At 42.8% G+C, this 22,264-nt stretch overlaps 1 protein-coding gene and 1 pseudogene across 1 annotated transcript in view; both read left to right on the forward strand.

Moving 5' to 3' along the window:
- Positions 1-5,603: 5,603 nt before the first annotated feature.
- Positions 5,604-5,721, forward strand: LOC126214099 (5S ribosomal RNA; annotated as a pseudogene).
- A 7,126-nt stretch (positions 5,722-12,847) lies between these two features.
- Positions 12,848-22,264, forward strand: part of LOC126213013 (coiled-coil domain-containing protein AGAP005037-like) — a 257,242-nt gene continuing 247,825 nt past the window's right edge. Inside the window, exons 1-2 of the mRNA XM_049940574.1 lie at positions 12,848-12,997; positions 19,623-19,811. Of these exons, the coding sequence (XP_049796531.1) occupies positions 12,880-12,997; positions 19,623-19,811 (307 nt within the window). The 5' untranslated portion in view covers positions 12,848-12,879. The remainder of the gene's footprint in view (positions 12,998-19,622; positions 19,812-22,264) is intronic.

Here is a 22,264-nt window from a genome sequence, read left to right on the forward strand (position 1 = left end):
CAATAGCACCCCTGTAATGGACTGGCCCGCACAGAGTCCTGACTTGAAACCTATAGAACACCTTTGGGATGTTTTTGAACGCCGACTTCGTGCCAGGCCTCACTGATCGACATCGATACCGCTCCTCAGTGCAGCACTCCGTGAAGAATGGGCTGACATTCCCCAAGAAACCTTGCAGCACCTGAGTGAAGGTATGCCAGTGAGAGTGAGGGTGGGCCAACACCATGCTGAATTTCAGCGTTACCAATGGAGAGCGCTACGAACTTGTCATTTTCAGCCAGGTATCCGGATACTTTTGATCACATGGTGTATCTGATCCAGTGGGGCGGAGTTGAGATTCTAGCTGGTCCCACCTGTGTTCTTTTGGGGCCAGATATGGGGACCTTACGTGCGCAGGAGTACCTGAACATCACGCAGATAGTTCTAGAGACTCGTCCCATGTGTAGACGAGCGTTGTTCTGTTGACAAATGGGACCACGCTACTGGCACTTAAGAGGTAACACTTGGGGACGCAGCATGTCCTGCCCGCATTTCGTGGTCGTGCGGTAGCGTTCTCGCTTCCCACGCCCGGGGTCCCGGGTTCGATTCCCGACGGGGTCAGGGATTTTCTCTGCCTCGTGATGGCTGGGTGTTGTGTGGTGTCCTTAGGTTAGTTAGGTTTAAGTAGTTCTAAGTTCTAGGGGACTGATGACCATAGATGTTAAGTCCCATAGTGCTCAGAGCCATTTGAACCATTTGAACGCAGCATGTCCGTGACTTACCGATATTCCGTCAGAGTTCCCTCAGTCACTACCAGCCGTGACCTGAGATCATATCCAATAGCTCTTCGTACCATGGTGCCTGGAGTAACACCACTGCGTTCTTCCAAAACTTTGGAAGAATCAGACCTCTCCCCAGTACGCCGCCGACGATAGTCATCTGAGATGGTTCAGAGCCAACCTTGATTCATCGCTGACCACAGCGCGACGCCATTCATCAGCAATCCATGCCTCCCAGTCATGACACCACATGGAATGCTGTTGGTTGTGTTGGTGAGTCAATGGCAACCTACAGATGGGGTGGTAATTACGTACTCTGGCTACTGCTAGCCTCCACGCAATACTGTGGGATCATACAGGAGTCCATTACTTGTTCTCCAACGGTAGCTGCAGATGTGAAGGGGCTACGATGTACTTGGTGTGCAACACGGCGATCCCTCCTTGTGGTGGTCAGACATGGTCGACCAGAACACTGATGATGAGTTAGCCTGCCCTCACTTTCCCACACTGTCCAACATTGGACCACCGTGAGATCCGAGTGCCCTACAAATCTGAATATTGCACTATTCGACTAGCTGACCAAACTGAGGCCTAAAATGAAGCCCCTTCCAGAGTCTGTCTGCTGCTGATAACACTATCTCATACGTGTCCGCGGCATCTCCGAGTCTTTTTTTCGTCACGTAACATGTGACGCTGTACACGCCTCTTGCCTACCAGGCAAGTTAAAAACACTAAATGCCACCAGCAACACTGCGTGGGGTTGACCTTTCTATCTGCCATACCCACAGATGGTGTGTACACTTACGAAGTTACATTGGCATCTGAGCTTGTCTTCTGGGTTTTTCACTTCTTTCGTCAGAATGTACGAGGGTCACTCCAAAAGAAATACACACTATTTTTGTAAAAATACAGTTTTCATTCTGCATGTGTGAAATTTTCACAGTGTGTAGATACACTCTTCCCGCTTGTTTTCAAACTTAGCTCAACCTGTTCCAATGAGTGGCGCCGTCACAGCATGTGTTCGAGATGGCAGCTACACTTGACGTTCGTCAGAAGCAACGTGCTGTCATAGAATTCCTGTGCTGTGAAATCGAGACAGTGGGAAACATCCACAAGAGGTCGAAAATGGTGTACGGAGATGCTGCTGTCGATCGCAGTACAGTTAGTCGATGGGCAAGCAGGTTTCGTGATGTAAGCGGGCACAGCAATATTGAGGATTGTCCTCGCAGCGGCAGGCCTCGTATTGCACACACTCCAGGCAATGTGCAGAGAGTTAACGAATTGGTGACTGCTGACAGACGCATCACAGTGAACGAATTGTGACGCTACGTTGGGATAGGGGAAGGAAGAGTTTGCAGAATACTGAAAGTGTTGTCGTTAAAAAAGGTTTGTGCCAGGTGGGTTCCCAGGATGTTGACAGTGGCTCACAAAGAAATAAGAAAAACGGTATGCAGCGAACTTTGGAACAGTACGAGAATGGTGGAGATGAATTTCTTGGAAGAATTGTGACAGGTGATGAAGCGTGGCTCCATCATTTTTCACCAGAGACGAAGAGGCAATCAGTGTAGTGGCATCCTGCAAATTCACCCGAGAAAAAAAAATTCAAAACCACACCTTCTGCTGGAAAAGTTATGGCTACGGTGTTTTTCGATTCCGAAGGACACTTGCTTGTGGACATCGTGCCAAGTGGAGCCACCATAAATTCTGATGCGTATGAGACGACACTGAAGAAACTTCGAGCTCGACTGAGTCGTGTTCGACCAAATCGGCAAAAGCAGGATGTTTTGGTGTTGCAGGACAATGCACGGCCACATGTCAGTCAAAAAACCGTGGAAGCGATCACAAAACTCGGATGGACAACACTGAAACACCCGCCTCCCAGTGCTGACCTGGCTCCGTGTGACTATTATCTCTTTGGGAAAGTGAAAGACTCTCTCCGTGGAACAAGGTTTGAAGGTGATGACTCCCTTGTGCACGCTGCCAAACAGTGGCTCCAACAGGTTGGTCCAGAATTTTACCGTGCGGGTAGACAGGCGCTGGTTCCAAGATGGCGTAAGGCAGTTGAGAGGGATGGAAATTATGTGGAGAAATGAAAATCTTGTTCCTAAAGGATGCATCTACACACTGTAAAACTTTCAAACATGTAGAATAAAAGATGGATTTTGAAAAAAAATAGTGTGCATTTCTTTTGGAGTGACCCTCGTATATTTAAGAATCTTTACTCACATTTGAATGCTCACAAGTGGTAGTAACCTCAATATTATTTTGCTTTTCTTCAGTCTTGTGTCTGCTTTGCCAGTGGCCTTGCTGCGATAGTAACACCGGTTCCCGTCAGTTCAGCGAATTCGAGCGTTGTCTGGATTGGCTGGCACTTGGATGAATGACTGTGCGGGCTGCCGAATTTTGTTGGCATGCGGGCTGCATTCAGCCCTTATGAGGAGCTACTTGACTGGGAAGTAGCAGCTGGCGGTGGCTGATAGGGCAGTGGGTTGAACACATACTCCTCCATATCCGCATCCAGTGACGCCTAAGATCTGAGGATGACACGGCGGTCGGTCGGTACTGTTTGGCCTACATCTACATACATACTCCGCAATCCACCATACGGTGCGTGGCGGAGGGTACCTGGTACCACAACCAACATCTTCGCTCCCTGTTCCACTCCCAAACAGAACGAGGGAAAAATGACTGCCTATATGCCTCTCTACGAGCCCTAATCTCTCTTAACTCTTTGTGGTCTTTCCGCGAAATGTAAGTTGGTGGCAGTAAAATTGTACTGCAGTCAGCCTCGAATGCTGGTTCTCTAAATTTGCTCAGTAGCGATTCACGAAAAGAACGCCTCCTTTCCTCTACAGACTCCAACCCGAGTTCCTGAAGCATTTGCGTAACACTCGCGTGAGGACGGAGGAGTTCCTGGTTTGACGCAGGCTGCCACGAATTTCTCTTTGTGCCATCATCTGCATGTAAGCACATACGCATCAGAAACAATAAAAAAAATTAAGAAGTCAGGAAAAGAAATCAATGATTGTGAAGAGGTATATTGGGAAACAGAACAGTGATGAAACATCACTGGCAGAAGCAAACTCGTAGAAAAAAGTACAGATGAAATCAGGAAAAGAATACAAACGCTGTGTAAGCGCATCTGAAAACGGACAAGCAACTGACAAGGAAAGGAGTAAGTGTTGAAAAACTGCAAGGTTTGTGAAAGTACATGAAGGTCTAGAAGAAGTTGGCATAAATAATCAAGGACAAAATTTAGTAACAAAATTAAGAAGTGAGATGGTTTTCAATTTAAAAAAGACGGGGAAGTAAATCTGCAGCAGAAGAGACGAAAGCAAAAATAGTGAATAGAGGGAAAATTGGAGAAGATTTAAAACTAACTTAGGAACCTGAAAATGGTCCTTAGCTGGCATGTATGGAAAGAAGAAGGAATTAAAGAAGAAGGAATTATTTCCCCATAAATATATTAATTCGTACTGTGCTGGTTTAGCTAGTTTCTCAGAGCACACAAGTACTAGAAGTGTACTTCCTACCATTACATCAAGGTACGGAAGCTGTCCTCAGAACGCGTACCCAGCAGCTGGCAGGCTGGCCAACTTTCTCCTATAGGCAGTCGTTCCTAATGTCCCCTACGATCTCATTATTATCGGTATAAAGAAGTTTGGCCTCTGAGCACTGAACCTGGCTGCTGATATCTGCCGTGTGGATCTACGGAGGGGAGGTGACGTCCAACATTTGTAATCGTTCTGTTTGGTGGTATACGCGCGTGAAAACATCCACGTTAGGCACTGTTGACTTCGGAAACTCCAATTTTTTGTGAAATCTCCGATAAGCTAGTCCGCAGCTCGTGGTTGCTGGCTCTGGATCATGGGCCCCGGGTTCGATTGCCGGCGGGGTTGGGGATTTTCTCTGTCCGGGGGGTGGGTGTTTGTGTTGTCCTCATCATTTCATCATCATCATTCTTGACAGTGATTAGATTGGAATGTACAAAAATTGGGACTTTTACGGGCGCTGATGACCGCGCAGTTTAGCTCCCCACAAACCAAATAATGTGGCAGAGCGGTTCTAGGCGCTTCAGTCTTATTGATCCCTATGTTCCGCTACGGTCGCCTCGGGCATGGATGTGTGTGATGTCCTTAGGTTAGTTAGGTTTAAGTAGTTCTAAGTTCTAGGGGACTGATGGCCTCAGATGTTTGAGTCCCATAGTGCTCAGAGCCATTTAACCAAATATTATCAATATCATCCGAAAGCTACCGCCTGTGTGTCTTGCTCTGATTATCATCCTACACTCAAAGTATGTTTATTTTAACGTGTGGCATGCTGCCATGTTCTTCATGTACGTACAAATACAAGCTGCACAAAAAAGTATTTTATTTACTGAGAGTATGGACCAAAACAACATAAACATTCAAGTAAACATGAGCTCTAAAACTCATATCTTAAGAGCTAAGAGCACTTGTTCATCTTCGTTAGTGTGAAACACATCTCCTCTCTTAAACAAGTGCTCATAGTTCCTCAGGTACACATTTTAGAGCCCATGTTTATTGAATTTTTTTCTTGCTTTGGTCCATACTACTATCAACTAAAATATGAAATATTTTCCTTTAACACCCTGATACACCGGAGCCCAGTGTACAGCGCACGACGGAGGGTAGATCGTACCAATATTATCGTTTTTCTTTCCTATTTCTTTCGTGCACTGAGCGAGAGAAAATGATTGTCTTTCTACCTCTGTACATGCATCATCTCTCTTGTCTTATTCTCTTGATCCCTATGTACACTCAGTTCGACAGGAAAGCGTACACCGCTATCTGTATGAAATAAAAGTCACTATTATAAAAATATGCAAACTGCCTTGCCACAGTGGTAACACCGGTTCCCGTCAGATCACCGAAGTTAAGCGCTATCGGGCTGGGCTAGCACTTGGATGGGTGACCATCTGGTCTGCCGAGCGCTGTCGGCAAGCGGGGTGCACTCAGCCCTTGTGAGGCAAACTGAGGAGCTACTTGACTGAGAAGTAGCGGCTCCGGTTTTGTAAACTGACATACGGCCGGGAGAGCGATGTGCTGACCACATGCCCCTCCGTATCCGCATCCAGTGACGCCTGTGGTCTGAGGATGACACGGCGGCCGGTCAGTACCGATGGGCCTTCCAAGGCCTCTTCGGACGGAGTTTAGTTTGGTTTTATTATAAATATATGTTTGTACGAAAATTTTTCACGAGATTTTCCGCACATTCTCTCGTTAGCGATCTCCATATTACCCTGACTTTATATGACAGCTGCTTCAAAGTATACGGGGTGTTACAAAAAGGTACGGCCAAACTTTTAGGAAACATTCCTCACACACAAAGAAAATATGTTATGTGGATATGTGTCCGGAAACGCTTACTTTCCATGATAGAGCTCATTTTATTACTTCTCTTCAAATCACATTAATCATGGAATGGAAACACACAGCAACAGTACGTACCAGCGTGACTTCAAACACTTTGTTACAGGAAATGTTCAAAATGTCCTCCATTAGCGAGGATACGTGCATCCACCCTCCGTCGCACGGAATACCTGATGCGCTGATGCAGCCCTGGAGAATGCCGTATTGTATCACAGCCGTCCACAATACGAGCACGAAGAGTCTCTACATTTGGTACCGGGGTTGCGTAGACAAGAGCTTTCAAATGCCCCCATAAATGAAAGTCAAGAGGGTTGAGGTCAGGAGAGCGTGGAGGCCACGGAATTGGTCCGCCTCTACCAATCCGTCGGTCACCGAATCTGTTGTTGAGAAGCGTACGAACACTTGGACTGACATGTGCAGGAGCTCCTACGTGCATGAACCACATGTTGTGTCGTACTTGTAAAGGCACATGTTCTAGCAGCACAGGTAGAGTATCCCGTATGAAATCGTGATAACGTGCTCCATTGAGCGTAGGTGGAAAAACGTGGGGCACAATCGAGACATCACCAACAATGCCTGCCCAAACGTTCACAGAAAATCTGTGTCGACGACGTGATTGCACAATTGCGTGCGGATTCTCGTCAGCCCACACATGTCGATTGTGAAAATTTACAATTTGATCACGTTGGAATGAAGCATCGTCCGTAAAGAGAACATTTGCACTGAAATGAGGATTGACACATTGTCGGATGAACCATTTGCAGAAGTGTACCCGTGGAGGCCAATCAGCTGCTGATAGTGCCTGCACACGCTGTACATGGTACGGAAACAACTGGTTCTCCCGTAGCACTTTCCAACAAGTGACGTGGTCAACGTTACCTTGTACAACAGCAACTTCTGTGGCGCTGACATTAGGGTTATCGTCAGCTGCACGAAGAATTGCCTCGTCCATTGCAGGTGTCCTCGTCGTTCTAGGTCTTCCCCAGTCGCGAATCATAGGCTGGAATATTCCGTGCTCCCTACGACGCCCATCAATTGCTTCGAACGTCTTCCTGTCGGGACACCTTCGTTCTGGAAATCTGTCTCGATACAAACGTACCGCGCCACGGCTATTGCCCCGTGCTAATCCGTACATCAAATGGGCATCTGCCAACTCCGCATTTGTGAACATTGCACTGACTGCAAAACCACGTTCGTGATGAACACTAACCTGTTGATGCTACGTACTGATGTGCTTGATGCTAGTACTGTAGAGCAATGAGTCGCATGTCAACACAAGCACCGAAGTCAACATTACCTTCCTTCAATTGGGCCAACTGGCGGTGAATCGAGGAAGTACAGTACATACTGACGAAACTAAAATGAGCTCTAACATGGAAATTAAGCGTTTCCGGACACATGTCCACATAACATTTCTTTCTTTGTGTGTGAGGAATGTTTCCTGAAAGTTCGGCCGTACCTTTTTGTAACACCCTGTATATTGGCTTCCTTTAAGCTTCGTCTTAATATAATATCAAACATTTCAGTCGGATTTGCTTCCGGAGACATTGCAGGCCAATCCATCGTGGACATCCCGTTGTCTTGTTTCCACGCTGTACACAGACGGCCTGCGATGTTTCAGATCATTATCCTCTTGAAGCACCCAGTTTGCCTTGTTCGAACCAAACATCATCTTAACGGAACTCAGAAGGCGTTTTTGATAAATATTGCACATTTTTGCACTGCCTCGTGACGCTTCAGATATTTTGCACTCATTTTAAACTGCAACCTACAAAACGAAACCTTCAACTCTCACACTGTTTATCTACACTCTGTGTCCGCCTACTTAGCTGAGTGGTAATTTGTTTTCCTACCCTGCAGCTGGCACGGGTTCGATTCCCGGCTGGATTGGAGATTTTCTCCCCTCGTGGACTGGGTGTTGTGTTGTCCTCACCAACATTTCATCACCGACACGCAAGTCGCCCTACGTTGCGTCACCTGAAATAAGACTTGCAACCCGGCGACCAAGCCTTCGGCCATCTATGCCATACGATCATTTCATTTTTTTTCATACACTGTGCAAAAGCGCATTGAGTACACATTCGAGACCACTACCAGAGACGTCGTTGCGGACGTTACATTTAAAATTAGGGGGTACACTTTCTTGTGGGACTGACTGTAGCTTTACCTACCAGGATTCCGTAATAAACTACGTCGTTCTTCTTCCAAGGATTCCCATTTAAGTTCCCCAACTTAAACTGGAAAGAACACACAGAAAATGTCGTGGGGGAGCCAAACAAAAGACTGCGTTTTATTGGCAGAACACTCAGAAAATGTAACATATTTACTAAAGAGCCTGCCTCCACTATGCTTGTGTGTTCTCTTTTGGAGTACTGCTGCGCTGTTTGGCATCCTTACCAGATAGGATTAGCAGAGCACATAGAGAAAGTTAACAGAAGGCCAGCACGTTTTGTATTATCGCGAAATAAGAGAGAAAGTGTCACGGACATGATACAGTATTTGGGGTGGACTTCACTAAATCACTGGCGTTTTTCGTTGCTACAGGATCTTCTCACGAAATTTCAATCACCAGCTTTCTCCTCCGAATGCGAAAATATTTTATTGACGCCGAGCTACATAGGGAGAACGATCATCATAATACAAGGAGGAAAATAAGAGGTCTCACAGAGAGGTATACGTGTTCGTTTTTTTTTTCCGCGCGCTGTTCGAGAGTGGAATAATGGAAAATTATTTTGAAGGTCGTTGGATGAACCCTCTGCCAAGCACTTAAGTGTGATTTGCAGTCTATCCATGTTCAAATACATGTCAACTCCTATGCGACGAAACTGCGGAGGTCATCGGTCCCTAGACCTACACACTACTTAAACTAACTGACACTAACTTATACGGGGTGTTCAAAAAGCCTCTCCGCAGTATAGTATGATGGTTTGCCGCGCGTGCCTTATGATTGTTCGCCTGCCTGGGTTACTTCCCTTCAAGTGGACTCTCCCAACATTCCACTGTTTAGTGTATCTCAGACAGCGTCAGTAGTATCGTTGGTGTGTGTCGTTACGTGTTGACGTCAACGTTCAAGTTTAGTTCCTTTGTTTCGTTTTTGTCACTGTCAAAATGCTAACCATTGAAGAACGTGTGTTTTTAGTCGAACAAGTGTTCAAAGCTGGCGGTAAATACGCAGTTTCAGTTCGTCAAACATTTAATTCAGTTTTCCAGGAGACAACACTCGCACACAGCGATACTGTCCGAGTTTTGACTAACAAATTTCGAAGTACGGGTTCAGTGACAGATGCACCGAGAAGTGGTCGTCCTAGCGTTTGGTCTGAGGATAAACTACTCGTTATTTCCGATAAAATGCCCATGTGTCCGAACAAGTCAGTAAGAAAACTCGCGCAGGAAATCGATGTTAGTCTCGGAACGTCCCACACAGCTGTGAGGAAAAAATTAGAGCTTTTCCCATACAAAGTGACAGTCGAGCAAGAACTGAAAAATACTGATCATGGCAAGAGACTGCATTATTGTTAATGGTTCAAAAATTTCGTTCAACAAAATGAAAGGCGTATTCTTAATGAAACGTTTTTCACTGATGGGGCGTGGTTTCAGTTATCCGGGTACACGAACTCGCAAAATTATCGTCTGTGGAGCACTGAAAATCCATTGTGCATTCATGAGGAACCACTTCATTCTGTGAAAATAGGAGTTTGGATTACAGTTTCTAGACGTCGGATTGTGAGTCGCATATTTTTCAACGAAACAAACGCACAACGATACCGCAATGATATTCTGTACCCATTCATACGAGAACTTGTGTTAAGTGAAATACTGAACGGTTTATTTTTCAACAAGATGGTGCAACCGCACATACAGCTCGCGTTTGTGTCACTGCTTGCTAATGTTTTTGGTGCTCGCACAATTTCACAGCGACTTTGGCCTCCGCGATCGCCTGACCTAACACCACCTGACTTTTTCTTCTGGGGTGCAGCGGAAGCAACCGTCTATAAAAACCGTCCAAAATCCATCAATGAATTGAAAACTGCGATATCCACTTTCACTGCTTCTGTTACAGAAGAAATGTTACAGCTTGTGTTTGGAAACATGATTAGACGAATTGAATTGTGTATTCAACAATAGTGGGGACACTTTCAACATTTAATGTGAAAATTTCGTAAGTAGATATGAATATTCAATAAATTAATAACTTGTATTTCACTGAGTTTCATTTCGGTATAGCACTGCGGCATACGTCACGCGCGGCTAACATTCATAATGCTAGAATCCTACCTACTGCGCGTCACATGTTTGTGTGTGCGTGTGTGAAATCATGAAATCAGTCGCGAGGAAGTAAAGATGCGGTGGACAAACGGCACCGTCAAGTACTCGTCGGGCGATCCTTGAAGTTCTAGTGAAGGTATACGGAAAAATGTTTGTTTAGCCAACTCTTTGCTAAATGTACTTAAATTTTTTTCTAGTGTGAGACGATACGAGTGACTTACAAGAAGTCTAATGTTTATGTGCGAAGTGTCAATTTTGTTCTTTGTGAAGCTCAAATATACCGATAGTTGTTGAAAAGTATTCTTCGAGTACCTAATTATTTCGCAAGTAGAGATAGAGTCTATATGTTGCTGTAACTAGCATCATTTTTCGGAGGAGAAGTTTATAGAGATTCCAGAGACCGGGTGTGTACATCAAGCACGTCGACTCGTATAAGAGAAGTGGCAAGTTCGCACATACACTTCACAAAATCTTAGTCGTCAAAAATCGTTAGACCGTTCAAATTAAATCTGCCAGCTAACTGCACTGCATCTCCTAAGACATTAGGCTGCATCTTATTACATATAGTCCGCAGAACGAGTACAACAGATGTCTGTAATTCTCAGAATAACCTTGATGTTAGCAACGAGTGGTTTCCCAACAATCGAAAATGGTTTTTACAAAGGAAAGATTAATATTCTTTATTTATCTTTATTCCCTTCTGAAACAGCGCAGAAATACTGTTAACAGCTCCAAATTATTCTGTTTCTAAAAATGTATATGAAAGCTCAAAAACTATGTTAGCTACGTATACATTTAACGAGAAAAAATATTGTTTCTGGAATAGCCTTAATAGAAATCGCACGAGATGTTCTCAAGTCTAAAACTCCACTGACAAATACACAATTTTAGTTTCCTAGAGGCTATAACGATTTCTGTCCAAATTGGTTAGATAATTTACAGTACTGGCCATTAAAATTGCTACACCACGAAGATGACGTGCTACAGACGCGAAATTTAACCGACAGGAAGAAGATGCTGTGATATGCAAATGATTAGCTTTTCAGAGCATTCACACAAGGTTGGCGGCGGTGGCGACTCCTACAACGTCCTCACATGAGGAAAGTTTCCAACCAATTTCTCATACACAAACAGCAGTTGACCGGCGTTGCCTTGTGAAACGTTGTTGTGATGCCTCGTGTAAGGAGGAGAAATGCGTACCATCACGTTTCCGACTTTGATAAAGGTCGGATTGTAGCCTATCGCGATTGCGGTTTATCGTATCGCGACATTGCTGCTCGCGTCGGTCGAGAACCAATGACTGTTAGCAGAATATGGAGTCGGTGGGTTCAGGAGGGTAATACGGGACGCAGTGCTGGGTCCCAACGGCCTCGTACCAGTAGCAGTCGAGATGACAGGCATCTTATCCGCACGGCTGTAACGGATCGTGCAGCCACGTCTCGATCCCTGAGTCAACAGATGGGGACGTTAGCAAGACAACAACCATCTGCACGAACAGTTCGACGACGTTTGCAGCAGCATGGAATATCAGCTCGGAGACCACGGCTGCGGTTACCCCTGACGCTGCATCACAGACAGGAGCGCCTGCGATGGTGTACTCGACGACGATCCTCGGTGCACGAATGGCAAAACGCCATTTTTTCGGATTAATGCAGGTTCTGTTTACAGCATCATGATGGTCGCATCCGTGTTTGGCGACATCGCGGTGAACGCACACTGGAAGCGTGTATTCGTCATCGCCATACTGGCGTGTCACCCGGCGTGATGGTATGGGGTGCCATTGGTTACACGTGTGGGTCACCTCTTGTTCTCATTGACGGCACTTTGAACAGTGGACGTTACATTTCAGATGTGTTACGACCCGTGGCTCTACCCTTCATTCAGTCCCTGCGAAACCCTACATTTCAGCAGGATAATGCACGACCGCATGTTGCAGGTGCTGTACGGGCTTTTCTGGATACAGAAAATGTTCGACTGCTGCCCTGGCCAGCACATTCTCCAGATCTCTCACCAACTGAAAACGTCTGGTCAACGGTGGCCGAGGAACTGGCTCGTCACAATACGCCAGTCACTACTCTTGACCAACTGTGGTATCGTGTTGAAGCTGCACGGGCAGCTGTACCTGTACACGCCAACCAAGCTCTGTTTGACTCAATGCCCACGCGTATCGACGTCGCTATTACGACCAGAGGTGGTTGTTCTGGGTACTGATTTCACCCAAATTGCGTGAAAATGTAATCACATGTCAGTTCTAGTACAGTATCTTTGCCTAATGAATATCCGTTTATCTGTATTTCTTCTTGGTGTAGCAATTTTAATGGCCAGTAGTGTGATTTTATCATTCCTGTTTCAGCCAGAGTCTTGATGCGTGTGTGTCAGCAAGGCAGTGTGGTTGAACCTGACGTTGTGTTTTTTCTACTGTGCAGGCGAGCAGCAAGAGTTCCGGAGCAGGGGCCTACTACATGACGCACTCGTACCCGCCTGGCCCATCCACCGCCCCCGGGGGAGCAGCCACACTGCCCAGGGGTGGGGCCCTCCTACGCACCTACTCCCCTGCTGTCGTGGGGCCCAAGGCTGCAGGTCAGTGTGTGATCTGGCTCCTAAGTCGCGAGCCCACATCACTTCTTTACCCTGGCATCAGTGGCACTGGCAAAAAGAAATTAGGTTCCCCAAGGATAAAGTCTAGGACCATTTTTATTTTTTTAAATACCCCAGTACAAGAACTGCTATTTGTTGCAAGAAACTAACAGGAACAATAAGAAATACAGAATTGACAAACAGAGAAAATAATAAATGAAATTAAAGCTCTTGAATATTTACAGGAGGCCAGTGACCTTAATATTGGAATTAGTTGTGGAATTCACAGAATTTTGATTTGTTCGAATAGATTACCCTTGATCAATAAGAGACACGTAAAAACTAAATATTTCACAATTTTAGGAACATAAATCCGAACCTATTATTTCACATGAAAAATTAGTATGCCATCTATCTTAAATGAATCAGTGATGCACAATACATCTATTCATAAACTGAACTTATTGACAAGATGCATAATAATACTACTTTTAACAGAAATTTTTCGATATAATTAAATGATGCTCCTTTGTTACTCTCAGTAGTTCACCATTGCATTTTATTTAATATCACTCTACTGAAACAAAGGTCATACCAAATCAGGATATGTATTACACTAGGCTTTCACTGCATTTTTTGACATTTAATTTTCTTAGTAAAATATTAAATGTTTAGTTCTTCCCTTCCGCCAATGCTGATGGCACCAATCTTAACTGTAAACCACTGTATAAATATTCCAGATATAATTAAAACAATTTAATTTGTAACTTTGTGTTATGTGCATCATCAGTCTTTCTACCGTAATCAGCCCACTTCTGTTCCTGTGTATGTATCATGTTCATGGTCTTGGTCCACAAACTGTCATACCCTTATGTTTTTATTCCCCTTTTACAGATGTGAACATGATCGAAATCTGTATTGGCAATCTATTCAAATAAATCAAAATACGACCAACATGGCGAATTTTTCAGTTTATTTAAATGAACGAATAAATATATGAACCAACGTTCAGATGTAGTAAAATGAGCATCCTGCATCATCGCTGTTCACAATCTGTTTGTCAGGTCACTTGGGAATGTCCCCGACCTATCAATGGAACAAAAGCAACTAACTGTCATTTTAAGATAGCTTTCATTTTTTGAAACATATTAAATGAGAACTATTATATAATGTAGGAAATAGCTTAACAATAAAAACTGGAACAGTAAAAACACAGAACGATGTGAACAAGAAATGCCAATAAATAAGTAAATGTTATGTATTGAGGCTAGATTCAGAGATGTAAAATGAACCTCTCACTCAATCAAGATCAATACTGTTAGGTACCTCAGATGGTCTGACACCATCTCACAGTTATAAATTGGACAAGAAAAATACAATGGGAACTAACAAGGATTCATTATAGGATAACTTTTTTTTCTTTATATACATTTGAGTGACTTCCATTACTGATGTAAGGAACATCTTACCCATGAAACTGAAATTAAAAAACACGGATTGAGGGAAACAACAAACTGAAGGAATAGATTAACTAATATATATTTGTACAGGTAACTTCCAGAGAAATAAACTGAACTTATAGCTTCATGAAAATCAACACTGTTCTCTCATGTATAGAAATCGGACAAGAGAAGCAAGTCAGGAAACCAGATGTGTTCTTTCTTTATTTTTTAAGAAATATATGTGTAAGTTTCGTTAATTGATGTTTGAAACAACTAAACAATGGAAACTTATAAAGTAAAAACATGGAATGACAGAAACAGCAGAGTAATAAACAACGTATATGTATGGGCTGTGCTACTTCCAAGCCAGTAAAACGATTGTCTCACATCATCACAATCAGCACTGACTGGTACCTTAGACAGCTTGACACCATTTCACACATGAAAGAGGAGAAAAGAAACAAAATGAAAACTAAAAAGTAATTTGGCTAAGATAATCTTCATTTATATACTGACCCATTCTTTCTGACATCCACCTCCGATGGTAGTATAACTTGTTGGTCTTCTCTAACATTTCCACATCGAAACTTCTTGGCACTTTGATACTGCAAGATATAAAACTAGTGTCAAATGACAAGTTCCAGCAACTGTAGTCCAAACTAACACATGATGTAATTGTTATCACATATTTTCAAGCACAACTTGCACACCTGGGTTTCAAGTAAATGCTAGAGAAAATTGAGGGCTACGTCAGAGACATCGACGTGTATATTTGTGGTAACCTATGATAAATTTAAACGATTAAATTTGTGAAAATTATAGGTGAACAGCGAACTAACATATACCCCAATAGAGTGATAATAGAACAATGATGTTACTACAAAAACTATTGATCACTCTAGATAATACAACGCACAGACGCTCAAAAAGTAAAAATTGAAAACATTTTGGCTTGGGATCTTCAATACTTACTCACTAAATGAATATATAAGTATTATTTTGGAAAAAAACTATTAGGTATTCACATGGTCCTCCTAGAAAAAATTAATCACCATGTTCCACATAATGAATACAAAAGAAAACTTATACATTAAAAGAAAAGAGGCCAGGCAGAGGACTAGTTTTGTAGTTGCTATAGAATAATATTCAGGAAGAAAGACTAGTAAGAATACAAGTAATATGTGATAACATAATTGCATGCCTTTTTTTAAGTAGTAATAAGGAAATATGGTGACAGTAATAATGGTGGATAGTACAAAAAGTAAAAAATTGGATTATTTAGTGATTAATTATTTAGTACTTACAAGCGGTTCCAGCATGTTAAGAAAGATAGCAATGAGCAAAAAAATGGATTCATTTTGTTTCTAGACGTTTTGGTTTATTTATAGTTTCATCTAGTCAATAACTGAATTGCAGCTCATTTCAAACTTGTATGACATGTGATGTCAGATGTTTACTATGAGTTGGTAGTGGCTTTGTTACTAGTGCAGATGATTTCTTTATACTTTTTCTGTTTTTCGTCTGTTTTTGGTTTCAGCCCTGAGAAGTTGTTTCGTTGAATTGCAACGTTATGGTAAACAGAACAAATACACACAGCAAATATTGATGCAGCTTTTTCTTATCATATTTATATTTCTTTCCAAAAATTCTATTTTATATTTTAAAAACAAATTTTTTGTACTCTTTTGTTCTTGCTTCTTTGCATGATTCTTACTTTTTATATGCTATAATAACTTTTTCAATATTCTTCACAAAGCTCATTTTGGCTTTGGAATATCCAAGTGATTGCCTCGTCTAGTGAGAATACGTCAAGGTCATTATTTTATAGCTGACCCAAAAGAAAAGAAAATGGAGGTAAAAAATAAAACTATTTGCAGTGGACGTTTACAAATTGTATTCAATTGTTTTAGTAGATTCAGAATGATGAAACAATGTAACTGAATTCACAGCTGGGTCTCAGTTTTATACATAAAGGTAACCAGATGCTGTTACTGTTCTTTCTTTCAAAAGATCTTTGTCACTGTCAGGAATATCTCGCCATTACATTTGCACCTAATATGCAATACTTCAAAAATGGCCATGTTGTATTGAATACATTTCTTTCACAATTATCTTTATTTCTGTGTAAATATGATGGAATGTGATTTAAATGTAATGGAAGTTACTGCATAATCAGGAGAAAATACAAAGGACCAGTGTATTCTCAGGCGAAGCAACAGCTGATCTGATACATATTGTTGAATACAGACTTGGTAAATAAATTATGTCTGAACAGCTTTCTGTCAATGGTTTGCATATCCTTTGGTAATTTTTGGATCAGTGAAGCTTGGGGATTGGGTTGATGTTGTCTAATCAGAGTTCCAACTTCTTAAACTTTGCATCTTTAATCTTTACTTCTCAGAGAAGTTGTCTTTCGCTTGACATGCTCATGTATTCACAATAGATTCTATGACCTTCGAATTGCAGATTAAATTCTGTGCTTCACTTGTATCATACACATCTCGATTTCTTCGCTGTCATTTTATTATGCCATTTAACATACGCTCACCGGACAAAATATTGATCAGCCCTTTAGAAAGAGCAAACTGGTCGCTTTGAAGCGCTGTAGATGGTGTAGAAACGGTACTAGGCAGTCATGTGACCCTCCACTGCTGACGTAAATTCTGGCACCAAGCGGTATTTATCTGCCATTTGGTTGTACAGAATCAGTGCAATAAGATGGATCGACTTGAGACAGTGGTAGAAAGCAGCTATAGTGTTTCGACTTACCCCTGATAACACCATGAATGAAATTGCTCGATTTGTTGCTGTATAAATGAAGGCTGTTCAGCATATCTAAAGGAAATGTACCACTCATTGCCATGTAACATGGCACAAGATCAGTGTCCGTATAAAATTCCTAACTGACCATTACTAGAGATTTGTGCCGTATCTTGTCGGTGAAAATCAGTCCCAAATCCTTCTGGGATATTTGTTGTCAGTGAATGATGTGTGTATTAATACTGATCAAACATCGGAAAGGAAACTCCATCCAATGGTCTTTGCTCACAGCATCACATAAAGATGCACATTTTCAATGGGCCAAACAATACACAAACTGGAGCCATGTAATGTGGTCTGATTAATCGCCATTTGGCCTCTTTATTTTTATTTATTTTTTTAAATGATGCAAGGTGTGGAAATGACCAATGTCCCAATGAGACACTGAACCCCCTGTGTGGAAAAGTTATAGTTGAGGCCGATGGTGCGTTTTTCGTACCATGACCCTTTCACATTACCTAGAACATGAACCAGAATGTTTATTTTTAATATGGTTGGTGACGAATTGTTGCCCTTTCTTCTACATCCTCATGATGAGTAGGCAGTGGCAACCCCATTCTTCAATGTTACAGCAACCAAGTTCACAGGGTACGTATACACTGCATGTATACACTCCTGATTTGGCTAATACTAGACCAACTTATCACACCTCAACTGGTGTGTTAAATCACCCAAAGTTAATCCAGTGTAAAATGTTTCATACTACTTGGAATAGCAAGTAAAATGTAGCAGTCAATGTGTCCATTATAACTGGCTTCAGATGGGTACAACATACCTGAAGTATGATGTAGACTTTTTTTCTCGCCCAACTGAGGCCACCATCAAGGCAAGAGGCTGTGTTACATGGCATTAGCTTGAGTGATTGATCCTTGGGGTCACTAATATTTTGTCTGATGTGCGTATGATGTAGCATGGAAATTATGCTGCCACTTTCTTCAGAGTTTCTGCTATTTTGTCATTCAGCGCAGCAACTGTGCTGTAATCTTCAGAAACTGTTAGAGAAATAATTCCAGAACAATAGTTTCATAACAAATATAAGCCAGGGTATCTATTTAAATTGTTGGTTCATATAAGAAAACATAAAAAATCTTGATTACACACACACTCACACACACTGCAAATATTGTATTCCCTATTATTGTAATGAACCAGGTGTTACTGTTTCTTTCAAGAGTAAAGGTTCACACTGTTTTGATTTACCCAATAGTGTATGTACATGGTGACCAGAAAACATTTCGTCCATCAATAGACACAGCTGTTTTCTCAACAGAAACCTTGGTGTGTCTGGGAATACTGACATGTGGTGGTGGTGGTGGTGGTGGTGACACATGCTGACAGTTGTTGTCTCTCTAATGAAGCATCTGGTGAAGTCTATACGCAAGTCTGGATTAATGCCATATGGATTTACCCACTAGTCTATGTTTAGTGGTTCCAAGAAGTCACTGTACTCCTTGGTCAAAACACCATGCCTTACACAGAGACTTGTGTGCCCCCATGTTATCCTTGACATCTTGCAGAGTATTCAGGAGTTATACTTCAAAAGACTTCCTCAACACTTCTGTAACCATTCTTCATTAGATGTTGGTCACATGAAACTTGATTATTCCCCATAACGAGTTGTCTGTTGTAACGTCTGCGCTTAATGGTGGCCAAATGGGGCTGGAGATGTTACTGAACCATGCATAATCCACTAGCATCTAAATCATTCATTGGGGAACTCGTGCACATGTAGCAAGGTATGCTGGAGCTCTGCCCTGCTGTAACCACATGTGATCTGTGATTCTCTTGTCCTCAGCCTAAGGTATTAATCACGTTTGCAACATGTAGAAGTATTACTGTTTATGTACCCTTAAAAAAAAGTCCTGAAAGGGTACTGTGATGACTTGTTGTTCCATTCCTCAATCTCATGTGGCTTCCTTTCCATCTCTTGCACACAATGGGGATTTTCTTTAGACCATAAAAACACAATCCCCCTGCATGAACTGTCATTTCTTGCACATTTGTCAGAAAATGACGCACTTGAGGGAGACTCAGCATTAGAGACTACAATGCACACAAGTCTTTAACCCTCGTCTTCAATTTTTTTCACATGCATTGGTCTAAACACCTTCAAATCGTTTTAAATGTACTCATTCATTTTTTACTGTGATACTTGCTCTTACGCATATGGATGCCAATGAAACAAATATTTGTGTCTGAAATTGTCAAGAGAGGTACAGGGATTTCTCAGGGACCTTGTATGTCGTGACAGGAAAAGTGGTCGTTGGCAGAACATAAAACTGTGTTAATATAAAACTTTGGTGTATCTGGGAGTGTTGTCAAGTGGTGGCGGTGCATGCTGACTGTTGTTGGTGTTGTGTTCGAAGGTGGCGGGCCAGGCGGTGTGCCCCCTCCCAAACCAGTGCGCACATACCAGCACAACCCCCTGGGGTCCCCCCTGTCCCCTGCTGGCAAGCCGGGGGTGGGGGGCGGGCCCCCTGTCCCCCCAGACAGGCTCTATGGCCCCTTCTTGCCCCTGCCATCCCCACGTGACGCAGTCTATTCTCCGACGGCAGGTCAGTCTCGGGCCGGTGTCGGCCACTCCTTGAAGCAGCTGCCATGTGTCCCTGCGCACACCCCTGTATGCTCGTTTTATTCACCCCTCACGCTGGCCCTAACTCACATCCTAATGCTGCTTTTCGCCCTCAGGACAGTTCACCACAGATAAGAAAGCTCAGGTCATGCTCAACCTAGAGTTCCCAGATTGCAGTTGGGTCATATCACCAGACATCTTTACTATCGGCTTGCGGATTCCACGATACATTCAGGGTGCTTGGGAGGGACCTACCAACAGGTATTTGATAAACGTCACCAAACAGTCTGCTTTGCTGCTTGCTGAAAGATTGCATGAGTCACCCAGAGTACTTGAGAGGGTCCTACTATAAAGTCTTGAAGAACTTTCGCCAGTCACCTGTACCATTGCTATTTCACTTAACTCACCCAAAGTATTTGAGGGATCCTTCCAGAATGTGTTAGCTTTCAGATGGTATAATCCGTGTGAGGACCATACCAGAATGTGTTTGAAGGACTTCACCATTCAACTTTATTAGTGCCAGCTTGTAGATGGTCAGATCCTTCCATGATACTTGGGGGACCCTCCAAGAAAGTCTTTGAAGCATTGCATCAAATCATTGCTTTTTAGATAGCATGATCCAGTGAGAGTAATTGGGAGGGCCCTTCTAAAATGGCTTTGGAACATGCCCCCAAACTATTGGCTTTCAGATAGTATGTTCCACCCAGAATACTTGGAGTGTGGCATTAAAACATTGACTCTCAAATGGCATGGTAAACCTGGGTACTTCAGAAGACTCAACCAGAATACGCTGGAGGAATTGCGTCAGTCAACTCTACTACTGATAGCTCACATGTGGCCTTATCAAAACAGTATCTGGAGGACACTCTTGGAATGTGTTTACAAGAGCATTTGGAGGAACAACCCCAGAATGGATATGGGGACACTCTATCAAAGAATCAGCCTAATAATGGTAGCCCACAGATGGTATGATCAAAGATCAATGCTATATATCAGCTCAAAACAGAGTTATGACATAGTGGAAGCCAATAAAATGATGCCAGACAAATGTATCTTATTGCACTCCAAATCTCCAATTCGCAATAATGATTAGGAGACCATTTCGAGAAACTTAGCGTGGATTGTATAATAATGTTACTGAATAAACTGGCAACATGCAACGGTGCTATTTTTGTCCTATTGCTAATCTTGTGCGCCTACCCCAGATAAATCCAAATGTAGCAGTGGAACACCACATGAACAAGTGTGAGACTTGATATGTGTGAACTGATCTATCTCGATTTCTGGCCGTGATTTCAATTAGTGGGGAGTGGACGTCGCAGATAGATACTTGCACTTGATTTGTAAACTGCTTCATAAGCTCACAGTGAAGAGTGTCCAGTTACTATCATCTCCCAGTCGAGTCGGTAGACTAGAGCTGAGTTTAAGTAGATGGTGGTGCACATATTACAGTCTTCCAGAATGAGAATTGTGGCTGTTTGGTTCAATGTATGGAGTGTGTTCTCTCTCTAATCACAGCCTCCAGGGAAATGGAACACAGGACTTGAAACAGTTGGATTTCCATCAAAACAACAAACAATAGCATTAATCGAAATTTTTAGTGTTTGGCTGCAGTATACTTCAAAGTTCTTCAGTATCATCCATAGCAGCGTTAAATGATATGTGGGAAGACCCATTATTGTTCGATTACACTAAAGTGATAAAATACTGGAAACAGTTACAGCCATATGCTATAAAACAATAATGGTCTGGAGCAGCACACAGTTGAAAGTTGCTGGAAAAAGTAGTCTCCACAAGGACTGATGGGAAGAATGCTAAGGAAATATTGTTCACCTCATTGTCAGGCTGGGTTGCACTTGGATGGGTGACCATCAGGTCTGCCGAGCGCTGTTGGCAAGCGGGGCGCAGTCAGAGCTCCCGAGGAAAACTGAGGAGCTATTTGATCGAGAAGTAGTGTGCAGCCTCATAAACTGACATATGGCTGGGAAAGTGCTGCGCTGACCACATGCCGCTCCGTGTCTGCATGTAGTGATGTCTGTGGGCTGAGGATGACATGGCGGTCGGTCGGTACCGTTGGGTTTTCAAGACCTGTTCAGGCAGAGTTTAGTTTAGTTTAAAGATCTGCTAGGTGCTGACAGCATCATTTGGTCTATGAGTATTGACAATCAGTCTGGGACCTTCAGTTGGCAGAGCTAATTGGTGAGAGTTAGAAGATCCAAAAACCAACGGCACATTTCGTCAAGGGTTCGTTTGGTTATCGCGAGAGAATCAAGGAAAAGCTCAACAAAATCCATTGGCAGACGCTACAATGGAGCCATTGTGCATCATGGAACATTCGGTGTTAAGATTCTGAGATCATATAGTCATCGCGAAATACCCATACGGTAAAAATCAGATTAATTTGAGCTCATGCATGGCGTACAGATCTAGAAGTTG

This window comes from Schistocerca nitens, chromosome 11 (genome assembly GCF_023898315.1).
Source record: "Schistocerca nitens isolate TAMUIC-IGC-003100 chromosome 11, iqSchNite1.1, whole genome shotgun sequence".
NCBI classification, from domain to species: domain Eukaryota; kingdom Metazoa; phylum Arthropoda; class Insecta; order Orthoptera; family Acrididae; genus Schistocerca; species Schistocerca nitens.